This window comes from Thunnus thynnus, chromosome 21, assembly GCF_963924715.1.
Source record: "Thunnus thynnus chromosome 21, fThuThy2.1, whole genome shotgun sequence".
NCBI classification, from domain to species: domain Eukaryota; kingdom Metazoa; phylum Chordata; class Actinopteri; order Scombriformes; family Scombridae; genus Thunnus; species Thunnus thynnus.
The window spans coordinates 9,875,438-9,888,086 of NC_089537.1; the positions used below are offsets into that span (position 1 = coordinate 9,875,438).

A 12,649-nucleotide genomic window follows, 5' to 3' on the forward strand; every position below is an offset into this window, starting at 1 on the left:
GTTAAATTGAGACTCTGATTGATGCTCCGTGACGTAATTTATTAATCAAATAATGTGTTTTCTCTGCAGGTCCAAAGCCATTTTCAACACTCCTGGGGAGGAGGACATTGGTATTTACTCTTGTTTTGTCACCCACACTGATGGTGTTTCAGCCAGCTACACTCTCTCTGAGGAAGGTAAGTGATAAAGTCCAGAGAATGAACAATGAAAAACACATGTTTCAAGAAGTAAATACAATTTTCTTGCAATAAAATAACTTCAGTTATTGCTTTTTTTATCTAAAAATCAGTTTCCCCTTCCTCTCACAGAGTTGAAGAAGCTGCTGGAGATCAGTCACGACCACAAATTCCCTAGTGAGTGTGACTGCAGCACAAGTCATTCTAGCTTTTTAAAAAAAAAGTTTTTAAGTATGTCATGAACTGGACTGTTTTCTTGAGCTGGCTCTCTCTCTCTCTCTCTCTCTCTTCAAACTAGTTATTCCTCTGAAGTCAGAGTTGGCTGTGGAGCTGATGGAGAAGGGCAGAGTTCGCTTTTGGCTGCAGGCGGAGAAGATATCAGCTAACGGCAAAGTTGATTACGTGTTCAATGACAATCTTCTCTCACAGGGGGAGGTCAGTAAGAAACAAAGGAAATTAACCCTATAATTTCCATTCATAATATATCAAGGATCCCTTTTGTTTCAGCTCAACCCAGACTGAAAAGATCTCACCTAAGAGTTCAGAAGATGTTGTCCTTGTTTTACAGAAATACAAGATGCACTTTGACAAGGACACCGGCGTGATTGAGATGATCATGGAGTGTCTGAACCCGGAAGATGAGGGCACCTTCACCTTCCAGTTGCAGGATGGGAAAGCTAAAAACCAGTCCAGCTTGGTACTGATAGGGGATGGTATGTACAGTCGTACAAAAACATCCTGAAGATGCTCCTAATCCAAAAATCTATCTTCAGTGAGAGTTTAGTTTCCTTTAAATACTATTTTAGAGACTAAACCCATGGAGAATCAGTGGATTTTACTCACTTTTTAGCATAGAAATGGAAAATACTGAAAGTGCTGCAATATATCATCTGTTGACAATTTCACTGCAAAAATATTTGTATGATATCATCCTTCCAAAAGCTGTCAAGTTCAGTATGTACAAAAAACAGCACCTCTAAGTTCTGGACACTGGAGGGCAGTAAAACACATAAGAAAGCACATTGCAACAGGACATCCAAAACAAAATACATGTTAGCACATAATCTAACCAAAAAGTATCACATGTTCAGGTAACTTAATGTCTAGTTTTTAACCATAAAAGCTTTTTTTCCTGCAGTGTTCAAGCAGCTGCAGAAGGAATCAGAGTTCCAGAGGAAAGAATGGTTCAGAAAACAAGGTGTGTGACACTCAGTTAATAGACTTACATCTAAATTAGCATTATATGTTTTGATTCTTGTCTTTATAACTGCCACATCTTGTTCCAGGTCCTCACTTTATCGAATATCTGAGCTACGAGGTGACACCAGAATGCTGTGTTGTATTGAAGTGCAAGGTGAGACTGAGCTTTACAGGATTTTTCCCACACAGCTTGTAGTTTCCAAGAGATACTATTTAAGTATCTTAATTCTCAAAAAAACATCCTTCTGCTGTGTTGCTTTTCAGGTTGGCAACATGAAGAAGGAGACGGTCGCGCTGTGGTACAAAGACGGACGCGAGCTCAAAGCGGACGAGCACCTGAGCTTCGCTGAGGGAGTGCTGACTCTGGAAATAGCTCAGGTGAGGAAATTATGACGATACATATATAATATATATATATATATGTTTATATATATGTGTGTGTGTCAGTATATATTTCTGTACTGTATAACTGTCTCTGAATTCATTTGCATATATGACTGTAAACGGTGGAATCCTTATACAGCTCTGTTTATGTCAATACTCCAAAAATATATGGATCCTTCGTCCACAAGTTTTTTTAAGTAAGTTGTTGTGAAAAAAACAATCAAAAGGAGGTTGCCGGATCATTTACATTTTACTAATTTCATCAGTGACTCCTGATGAGCAGTGATCTTATTAACCAGCATTCATTTTCTTCAATGTACCAGTCAAAAGTTTGGACACATTTTCCCACTCCCTTGAATTTGGACACCCTTGTGTGTCCAAACTTTTAACTGTTAATGTAAATTTAACATATCATACGTTAAGACAACTAACAATATCATATGCTACACATGATTAAATCACTACATTTTTTAGATGCAGTTATCACTTCCTCTCTCTGTGTTCTGTCTCTTTGCTGTTTTAATCTGCTCTTTCTCTCTCAGATTTCTTATTAACCATCTCTTCGTTCTGTATCCCCTCACTCATTCTCATCCCACTGTATTGTCCCTAAACGTCTGTCCGAGTGGCGTACAGTGACATGCCATCCTCCCAGGTAAAATAACATATAAACATGATGTCACATGTGTCCCATTTCAGCGTGGCTCCACTGCAGACACAGACGACGACCAAGTTTGGAGAGCAGCAAAAGTCTGGATCAGTTATCTGTTGTCATCATAAGTGACCGTTTTTGCCGTTTTGCCTGAGAATGCTCATTTTAGATCGATGTTTGTTTGTTTGTTTGTCTGTTTGTTTGTTTGTTCGTTAGGGTTGCTTTTTTGCTTTTGCGTCATATATGTGTTTTCTGCAGCACCCTTAGCAGATGAGAAAAGCTTGCCCTTTTCACATGAATAGAAATCATATTCCTTTACAAAATAATAGTGATGATCTGTGTTGTTCACGGCTTTGAGTTTGACGTTACTCTTCATTCTGTCAGATTTCCAAGAAGGATGCCGGCATATATGAGGTTGTTCTGAAGGATGACAGAGGAAAGGACACGTCTACGTTGAATTTGACAGATCAAGGTAACCTTGCAGAGTCACCTATTAATAGTCTCTTAATGAATGTAATCAAATATTTCACTTAAGATGATCGAATCTGTCTTTCTTCAAGGTTTCAAGGACTTGATGAATCTAGTTTTCAGTGTTATCGGTGAGTATAAAAACTGTTGAATCATTGAACATTTCTCTCTCTCACACAGAATATAGTATTTCAATCATCTCTCTGTGGTTTTCTTTACTTGCAGCCAATTCCTCCACACCGCTGAAGATCACAAGCACAGATGAAGGCATAAGACTCTACACCTTTGTCAACTACTATAATGATTTGCTCCAAGTCACATGGCACTACAAGTATGTTCTCTTGTTTATATTTATATGTGTGCAAACGTGTGTACATTTGTGTTGAAATCAATTAGTAACATCTACTCAAACATCTCAACATTGCTCCATAATCTGTGGATTATGTGTGAGCATAGTAAACACAGTCCTACAGCAATCTTGTGCCATTTATTCATTCAAAAACAAATAATCAGGCCATGCAAGTGTGTTCAGACATGTTTCTTTGTCTCCGTGTCTGTATTTTCTCTCTTACAGGGACTCAGCCATCGCCTTCTCCGACCGTGTAAAGAGCGGTGTGGTGGGAGAGCAGCTGTGGCTGCAGATCACAGAGCCCACAGAGAAAGACATGGGCAAGTACGCCATTGAGTTCCACGATGGAAAGGACGGCTTGAAGAGGACTGTTGATCTGTCTGGTAAAGGTGAGAACATGTTTGAAACTTCTCGCTAAGTGACACTTTACCGTTATTTCTTAAGCAGCCAGGTTCCAGCATACATCAGAGATCTTTTAAGACATTTAATGACCTTTAATAGGCACATAGCGCACTTTTTTAAATCTTGTTTTGTGGTGTTTTACATTTTATTATCACCTACCTGTGTGTACAAACTCACTTTGTGAGTTAACTAGATTCTGTTTCTTACAACCTGTTTTTTGTTTTTCAGCATTTGACGATGCTTTTGCAGAATTCCAGAGACTCAAGTGAGTTACAAACTGTTTTTATTATTAATAACTGTTATTATTAGCTTTATGTAGCCACAAACACAGCATGCTTTACAACATTACTTCTGCTTTGTGTTACTGTTTCAAATAGACTGTTTTTAGATTTAGACCTTCTGTTTTTCTGGTTTGAGGAAATACATTGAGGATGTTAGAATGCAGATTAAACTTTAACATTCACTTCTGATTTTCAGCACCTTTAATCTAATTGTTGTTTCCTCTTTTTTTGTCTTCAGAGCTGCTGCTATTGCAGAAAGAAGTAAGTGATGAATGTTTTTACTGTGGTTTCAACATTCTCTCTATTGTTTGGCAGTTTTTAGGCCTGGATGACCTATTTTTTGTATACTGTTTATCAAAGCTGTAGTTTGTATTTGAACTAAAACTAAACACACAGCTCATATAAACCTCGTTCTTTCCAACTAATGTCGTCTTCCAGTAGATTTTACAGTTAATTTTAAGACTTTTATTGGTTACTTTTAAAACAAGAAATGTAAACTGTATATAAGAGCTTTTATCATTTATCATCTTCGATAAAGACTCAATTTTCCTGCCTCAAGTCTGGATTAAAATGCTTTTTATCCTCTTTAATGACATGAAAACACTGGAAACTAATTTTTATGAACTCTCTTCAAAATCAATAAGCTAAAATCATAATTTTGCAGTTTTGATTTCTTGCTTTTCGTCCAGTACAGTTGTTCACTTTGTGTTGTTGCTTTTTTGTACTTCTTTTTAACTTTATGTAAAGCCATTTTGTTTTTGAAAGCGCCATCGATACGTAGTTGGTTTATTGTTGTTATTGACGTTATTGTGTTTTTCAGACCGTGCTCGAGTAGCAGGAGGTCTGCCTGATGTGGTCACCATACAGGAGGGCAAGGTAAACCTTATAGAAAAACCTTGTCCTCAAGAAAAACACTAAACTTGTATCTGTCCTCTCATGCTGCCTAAATATTATTGCAGTTAATGTATAATATTATTGGTGTGTGTTGCGTGTTATCCTCCCCTCAGGCCCTCAACCTCACCTGCAACATTTCGGGCGACCCCGTGCCGGAGGTCACCTGGCTGAAGAACGACAGGGAGATCACGTCCGACGAACACATCATCCTCAAGTTCGAATCGGGCAAGTTCGCCAGCTTCACCATCACCGCCGTGAACACGTCGGACTCTGGCAAGTACAGCATCCTGGTGAAGAACAAGTACGGCACGGAGAGCGGGGACTTCACCGTAAGTGTCTTCATCCCTGAAGAACTGGGCGGCAAGAAAAAGTAAAAGCGGTCCAAATCTTGTCATAAATATGTATAAATGAAAAACGCTGGAAACAGTTTTAAAAAAAAAAAAGGGCTTGAGGATGTGTTAGATGTTTTGTGTAGAAATAAATTAACTTAAGAGGTGCTGAACAATCTGAACATGACAACAGTTCAGAGAGGAATCCAAACTGTGGTTTAGAGTTGTAACTTAAAGACACAAGTGGAAATCTATACCGTATGTACACATTTGGTCCAATAATGATGAATCTAATGTCAGCTGAACGTCATAAGACACTCAAAAATATTACTGGTGCAAATTTAGTTTGTGTTTGTGTAAAGCTATGGCATGCAAAGAGGCAAATGTTGGCATAAACTTCATTGTTTGCTTCAGGAAAAGAAATGAAACGTTACTTTCAACAAAAAAAAAAAAGCCAAAAGTAATAAAGTTATGTTGTGTTGATAGGATGCAACTCTCAGTCAAAGAAGAGAAAGATGTCTATAAAGAGCCATGTGGATGTATTTACACGTTCTACCTCATTTTCTACAAATTCTGTTGACTTCACTGCTAAAAATTCTCAAAAGCACTCAATAGTTTTAGATTTATAAATGTGTTGTTTTCCTGCATTTTCTGCAGCAATCGGTTTCATTTCATGTCATTAACATAAAGGAAACATTTTGGAGAGACTCAAAACATTCTTGAGACACAGAAGGTCATCATTAACAGTGATTAGTCATCTTAATCCCTTCGGTTAAGTCGGCATTGTTGCATGTAAATCCTCAGGACGGTGCGTTCAAGTGCTTGTGGGAATCTAGAGCATCGGGAGGTTTTTAGATTCTGTAGCTGAATTTTAATGCAACAATACCTGAAATCAAAGGAAGCAAAGTCTCTCTGGAAGTCACATGAACTGATCTAAATACCTGTGTTCTGCTTTTGGGAAATAAAACAGTAGAAGTGTTCAAAATTTGTAGAAAATGGGGTAAAACGTGTACCTTAAATGCAAATGTGCCATTTCATCAGGTTTTACATTGAGTCCTGTTTTATTGTTTGTTCCATTCACTTCACTTTTAATGTCGTGATCATGACATCACCTCCACTGTCTCCCTGTATGTAGTAAAGATCCCACTGTCTAGTCCTTATTATCGATGTAATTCACCATTGTTATGACCTCCCCTTCACAGTCATCCATTAATGATTATGATGTCCCCCTTTATTTATTTTGATGATAATGATGTCACTGCAACAAAGACTGTTAATCGGTTATTGCATCACTTCCTGTTCCCCTGTTTCTTGATGACACTAATAAAAACGAGCATGTACTTCCCCACTTCCTCCTCCTCCTCCTCCTCTTCCTCTTTGAGTTGTCTCACTTTGGTTTGAACCCTGTGCCCGTCCACCATTTCACCATTCACTCTCTCGTTTCAGTCGACTCTTCCCCTTTTTCACTCCCAGTCACGATTTCCCGTAGACTTGGAACTTCCCCCGAAGATCAACCATCAGCATGGAGAGAACCCCCCTCCGCTGTAATCCAACCCTGATCCACATATTTGTTGTTTTTTTTTTTAGATTACTTGAGGTGCGCTTGATTTATGGTGCCCCGAGTAAAAAAAAAAGATGGAGATAACGTGTTGCCTTAAAGGATAAATTCACAATTTCTCAAGTCTATGTTAAAACAATTATCAGGTGCCCATGTGAAGGAGCAGGTGCAGTCGAGGGATTGCAACAAAAAGAGGGAATTTGTCTTTCTTTGAGCTTCATATCATCTTCAGATAAACTTTTAAATACATTTTTTCACAGAAGGGGGACTGTGGATTTACACTGAAAAGTGCATTATGAAGGGATCTCTTAATGGTCAGTATGAACAGGATGAATGATTACAGCAAGAAAAACATATGTCATATGAGCACCTGACTGCAGTTTTAGGACAAACATAAAAAAAAATGTGATCCTTTAATCCTTTAAGAGCAACAAAATCAAGCTCTCCTTAATGTAATTGAGAGAAAACTAATGCTGTTTCCTCTTGTTGTGTGGTCACCAGCATCCAGTGGTACAATCATAGAGTAGAAATATATCAGGATTATTATATTCTTATCATTTTGGCTTCTTTTTCTCCTCTCAGGGCTGAGAAAGCCATGTAGTACTTGATGATTCTTAAAGACCATTTTACACTGTTAGACAACATGTGGATTAGCAGGTCCAGGTTTACTGACTGGAAAGTACGGATGACGTGGACCAAGAATGTTTTTAAAGTGTCTCTAGAGCACACAAAGAGTTAAAGGGGCTCACCGCTGATGTTACATGTCAAAGTCAATTTACTAGTGATGAGGAGTACTGGTCAGCCTGTGGAACCAGTTACATAATATCGTTTGCTAGATAGTCATGTGACACTACGTCAATAATCTCAGGCTTAGAGATTACAAACAGTAGACCTACGTTACAAACTGGGGGTGTTGAAGCAAGCAGGGTCTCACTAAAGATGCTATCGAGTTGCATAATGTGAAGTAAAGGATCGACCCATTAAAGCTGCTGTAATCAATATTTAGACATATTAACAATAGATCAGATGACTACATGTACGTGAAGGGTGTCACTCGCAGTGATGAAGCCAATGATGAGATTATTACATTACGTATCACGAGCATTTCTGCATCTTTCAGCTCATTGTTTTGGTTTTATGGCCCCAAACCTTACTGTTTTAGTCGACTCTCATCAGTGTTGTTTCCAGCTGCAGCCGACAGCTAAAGAGGCAGATATTTCCCTCAGGAGTTGGTGAAGACCTAAACAGAGCCATAAGGAGATTAAATACAGGATTTACAATCATTAAATGGATACAAACTGGATGACAAATGAATGTTTATGTTGCACAATACCTGCTGGATGTGTAAATAGGCGACTATTGGTAACAAGTTTGCAATATCAACGTAAAAATGTATAATAGAGGCCAAATAATTAGATAATCTAGGTATGGAGTCGAGATATCTTGGCCTCTGGTACATCAAAATTTTTATTATGTCTGTTTAAAAAACTGACTCTTGTAAGTCCCCCAACTTCAAATCAGCAGAATATACTCATCTCACTTCCTCCACCTCTTCACTTAAGTGTTAACGTGACAAATCTGGACTACTGTATGTGTGATAAGTCCTAATGGCTGCTGAGGAGAAGAAGAGAGAGAGTAGTTCAACCATGTACATAGCAATGCAGCAGGACATGTTCAGCTGGTCTCTATAGCTTAATTCAACACAATTATAAACAGAATAGATAAAAAATCATTGTACTGTATTTTGAGGGACACTTTAAAAATAATTTGTAAATCACATTTTGATATTTTCACTGCTTAATGTCATGTGAATTAATGAGTCTGCTCAATTTTATGAATATGAACATTATACAATACAGACTGTTGTCAGGTAAAACATATCGAATAATCTGATTGAAAATGGGAACGATATTTAATAAGCAGCAGTATCATGTTTGTACTGTAGTCAGGTGGATTACTTTGGCAGTTGTTGTGTCAGATCGATGGAAGACAGTTGAAGAAAAAAAAACACCAGATCAAAAAACTACCTTTTGAAGATAAAAATCAGGAGTCAGATTTCCAAGCAGCAAATTGTTCTTTAATGCGGGCAATAAAGGAGAGCAATTTAGCTAATATATTATGAACCAGGTCTCTCTGAAGGTTTTTTCCTTCAGGGCGTAGTTTTTATACCCTTTGGTCAGCATAGGTCACACCTATCGTCCATCCTCCTTAATTTTTGGCCAATTACTCTATTATTTTTTATCTCCATCACTCGTTGTTGGTCAAAACTCTTCAAGACAGGTTTTGAGCTGTCGTGGATATGTACTGGCATATTCAATTCTATCTGGTTATGTCCAATTGTTTTATATAAGTATTGGGGATCATTTTACACCATTATTGTCAAGTTATTCTAGTCAATTTACACCCTTATTTCTTGATCTCCTCCAGAGAGTATTTTTAAAAAATGCAGACCCAAGCAAAGTGACATGTAATACAAACGCACTCAATTTTCTCCAGTGTATGATTATGATTCTTTTACCGTGCTTCTATGCGTACATCGTGATTAAATGTGATTCATGAGATTACAAATACATCATCAATATAAATTTAACACACTGGCACTTATTGCTTATAAAACTTATAAAATCAATCTGCATAGCTTAATATTTTCTTTAAGCACACCGATGACATTTAATGAAAATACACCACACAGTCAGTGGTAGGTCTGACCTCTCTGAACTTCCTGGGTAAGTAGTGGGCATCATTATTTGGCTGTCGGTGTGCTGGTTGATTCTGATTTCAGATCTTTATGACATGGTGAGGTCTAACTCCTAACATGTCTCCTCTCAGCTGGAGATCACAGAGGGAACTCCTGACTTGGGGGTAACTTCATATTGCACTGATGCAGACGGAAATGTGGTGTTCGGCCCAAACACCCCAAAGGAAAAGATGAAAAGTTCAATAACTGGAACGAAAACGAAGAAGAGAAAGGGTGAGAAGGCCGAAATGTAATATGTGTTTGTGTGACGTCTGAGATATCACAGTAACGATGCCGCTTTTTGTTGCCTTTGCAGAATCTGTAACTAAAACACCTCCTGCGGAAAAGATGGAAGACAACAAGGAAAGCAAAAACAAGGAGTCGGGAAAGAAGAAAGAAGAGAAGATTACAGCCGCTGTGTCTGTTCAACCAAAAGGTTCAGATTCAGAACAAAAAGTCGCTGAACAGCCTGCAGGCACAGCAAAGGACCCTGAACCAGCAGCTGAGACACAGCCAGAGAACACTAAGAAGTAAAACTGAGCAAGTGTAGAGAAAAATATACTCAAATATTGATATCCACAATGTTTGAAGTGGACTTTTGTGTCTAATGTGTCAGTTTTTATAACCTAGATCTTGTATTTTCTATAAATGATAACAATATTCCACATTTGTAGTAATGTATTTATATTGGAATAAGTAGGGGAGAACCGGGTCGAAAGTAACACAGCGATTTTTCTCCGAGCCCATACAAGTGTGGTATGCCTAATTGCGTCAGCACATACAGAACACACCACTTAACAGAACTGCGAAAGATTGTGCGGATACGTCGTACTTTTGCAGAATTTTACCCGAAAAAGCTGTTTTCAATCACGGTAAGTAAATTCACGAGTCTGTCCTCTCACAAAAAAAAACACCCTGTAGGTCGTAAAATTCAGTCACCACAAAAGGACCTTCAGTTACATTTGAGTGACAGACGCCAACTAGTGGACGTAGTAATTATGACCTGGGGAAGTGATGCAGTTCAGATGACGTTTATATAAAGGTGAGTTCCTTATCAGGAGGAGGCGGGTCGGGTTTATGGATAGGTAAGTGTTAGATGGCAAAAAGTGGCAGAAAAAATCCAAATGTGCATCATTGACTGTATGCTCCAAAAATGAAATTTAATATTTTTTTTATTAAGATGAAGGACATAATTTGCCATTACATATTAACGAGGACATTGTCAGACATTTTTAATAAAAACAAGAAGAATATAAACAATTCAAGTTTATATTGTTGCGTTACTTTCTTCTTACATCCCAACTGACGGGGTTGAAAGAAACAATGCACAAAGTCAAATTATACCAAAGTTGTTCCTCATTTGTGCAAAATAGCACTTGGTATTGGTCTGGTATTGATCCGATATTGATGGAACATGCATGTGATCACAATGAAAATGAGTTTCTGTCTGTAACATTATCTTTTAAAATGAAAAGTGTTACTTTCGCCCCGGTTCTCCCCTATATATCTTACAATGAAACTATATTTTGTACTTTATCCAAGTCTGTTACAGTAATAACACCACAAATATTAGATTGTTTCTATTCTTTGTATGTTATTGTTTTGAGTATTTTGTTTACTGTGTGTATCTTTTTCATCACATTTGCTTGAATAAAAGAGCGGGTGACATATTCATTGGTTTAATTAAATTGTCGCACTAATTGGGGTAAAATGCAGGTGGATTCAGGCCGAGGAGGACGAGGCGGTCACTAGTTGGGGGGCAGAACAAAGCAAACAGGAGAAATTCTTGGGATGAAACAAAGCAGAAATAATTCAATTCAACAAGAGAAAGTTGTAGAGTGAACAAGATCTCCTAAAAATCAAACAAAATAAATTAAATTGAAAGTGAATAAACAATCATTTGAAACCAAAAAAAGTGACCCGAAAGACAACATTTGTTTACAGAATTATTCACTTTTCTTTCACTGAGTTTCACTTTTCAGTTTCGTACCACTTGTTGCTTGTCCAGACCGCTGACCTGTTTCTCCAAAAGTAACTGACCAATAGGGATGCAGCCCTGCAACACAAAAAATATAAGAGAAATCCTTATATTTCAGTGAAAGAAAAGTAATGTCTTGTTTAGTTTTATTGTCAGTTTTTGCCTTTGAGGTCATTTTGTGGTTTTAGATTAATCTTACTTACTTTTTTGGTTTGATTCGTGGGAGAGTCATTTTGAAACAAATCTAATCCCACACGTTTATTGAGGTAATTCTTGCAAAACATTTCATTGGGAAATAAGGCCTAATAAGTAGGCTTGGCAGCAAATACTTGCAGCGTACTGAGAAGTGACAGATTGAAAGACAAAGTATATACAAATGGACAAACAGAAACATTATACAGACCTTTCAACATGTTTTAATGCCAAATACTTCAAAATATTAAACAATCATGCAGATTGTGTGAAGATAGATTCTTCTTCCGCTCCAGAGCCGGAGGACGGTCGACTCGCTCTGTTCTTCCTTACATCCGTTTATTAGGGAAGCCTGGCAGCACAGTGTCACAGTGTCCTTTAGAGCAGAGCATTCAGGTTCAGTGCAGTGACCGAACCTATGAAAATCCTCCACCACCCGCAGGGCTGCTGCTCTGTAGCTGACAGTGACCTCTGACCTCCAGATGGAGAACACTGAGAATTCATTTCATCACTGGGACGAATGAAGGGCCACTTTAACTGGCTGGACTCGATTTCAGGGTATAAACAATGGAAATATTTAGTTAATAATTATGCTCTAATAGACAATGTCTTATTGTGCTTTTTGTTTTACTGTATCTACACCAATCAGATGTTTGCTTTTGTTAGTCTTGTAGCCTCTGGAGAGCAGATTTAGTATCAGAACCAGTCCCTGCAAGTTAAATAGATAAAACATGAGGGGAAAAAAACGGCTCATGAGATCTTATCAGGTGATATTTCTGACTGGAGGGAACACTTCCTGATTTCTCTACAGCACAAAATAACACCAAAAATTCCTGAATTTTCACTGAGTTTTCTTTTGAGGTTTAGAAACATAATACAGTTCATAAGGGTACTTTCAAAAGACACATTTACAACTTCGTATCTCATAACTTTACTTTAAACAACAGAGAAAAGTTCAGAAACCTGGATCAAGTTTTCTGTTACCACAGTATCCTGGTTTCTATTGGAGGACTCTCCATGTAGCATCCAGGTCTCTGACACCAGGATATGAT

At 37.8% G+C, this 12,649-nt stretch overlaps 1 protein-coding gene across 9 annotated transcripts in view; it reads left to right on the forward strand.

The window, feature by feature from the left end:
* myom1b (myomesin 1b) overlaps positions 1 to 11,097 on the forward strand; it is a 32,040-nt gene extending 20,943 nt beyond the window's left edge. For 5 of the 9 annotated variants that reach the window (XM_067577831.1, XM_067577833.1, XM_067577832.1 and 2 more), the window contains 18 exons: positions 70 to 176; positions 309 to 353; positions 475 to 611; positions 745 to 889; positions 1,315 to 1,374; positions 1,463 to 1,530; positions 1,641 to 1,754; positions 2,457 to 2,507; positions 2,794 to 2,881; positions 2,970 to 3,008; positions 3,103 to 3,208; positions 3,452 to 3,615; positions 3,857 to 3,893; positions 4,148 to 4,170; positions 4,730 to 4,785; positions 4,917 to 5,132; positions 9,520 to 9,661; positions 9,744 to 11,097. In XM_067577831.1, the coding sequence (XP_067433932.1) occupies positions 70 to 176; positions 309 to 353; positions 475 to 611; positions 745 to 889; positions 1,315 to 1,374; positions 1,463 to 1,530; positions 1,641 to 1,754; positions 2,457 to 2,507; positions 2,794 to 2,881; positions 2,970 to 3,008; positions 3,103 to 3,208; positions 3,452 to 3,615; positions 3,857 to 3,893; positions 4,148 to 4,170; positions 4,730 to 4,785; positions 4,917 to 5,132; positions 9,520 to 9,661; positions 9,744 to 9,961 (1,816 nt within the window). In that variant the 3' untranslated portion in view covers positions 9,962 to 11,097. Of the gene's footprint in view, positions 1 to 69; positions 177 to 308; positions 354 to 474; positions 612 to 744; positions 890 to 1,314; positions 1,375 to 1,462; positions 1,531 to 1,640; positions 1,755 to 2,456; positions 2,508 to 2,793; positions 2,882 to 2,969; positions 3,009 to 3,102; positions 3,209 to 3,451; positions 3,616 to 3,856; positions 3,894 to 4,147; positions 4,171 to 4,729; positions 4,786 to 4,916; positions 6,481 to 9,519; positions 9,662 to 9,743 lie in introns of those variants that run through there. The other 4 variants (XM_067577835.1, XM_067577838.1, XM_067577837.1 and 1 more) reach the window with 2 other exon arrangements.
* The last annotated feature ends 1,552 nt before the right edge of the window (positions 11,098 to 12,649 follow it).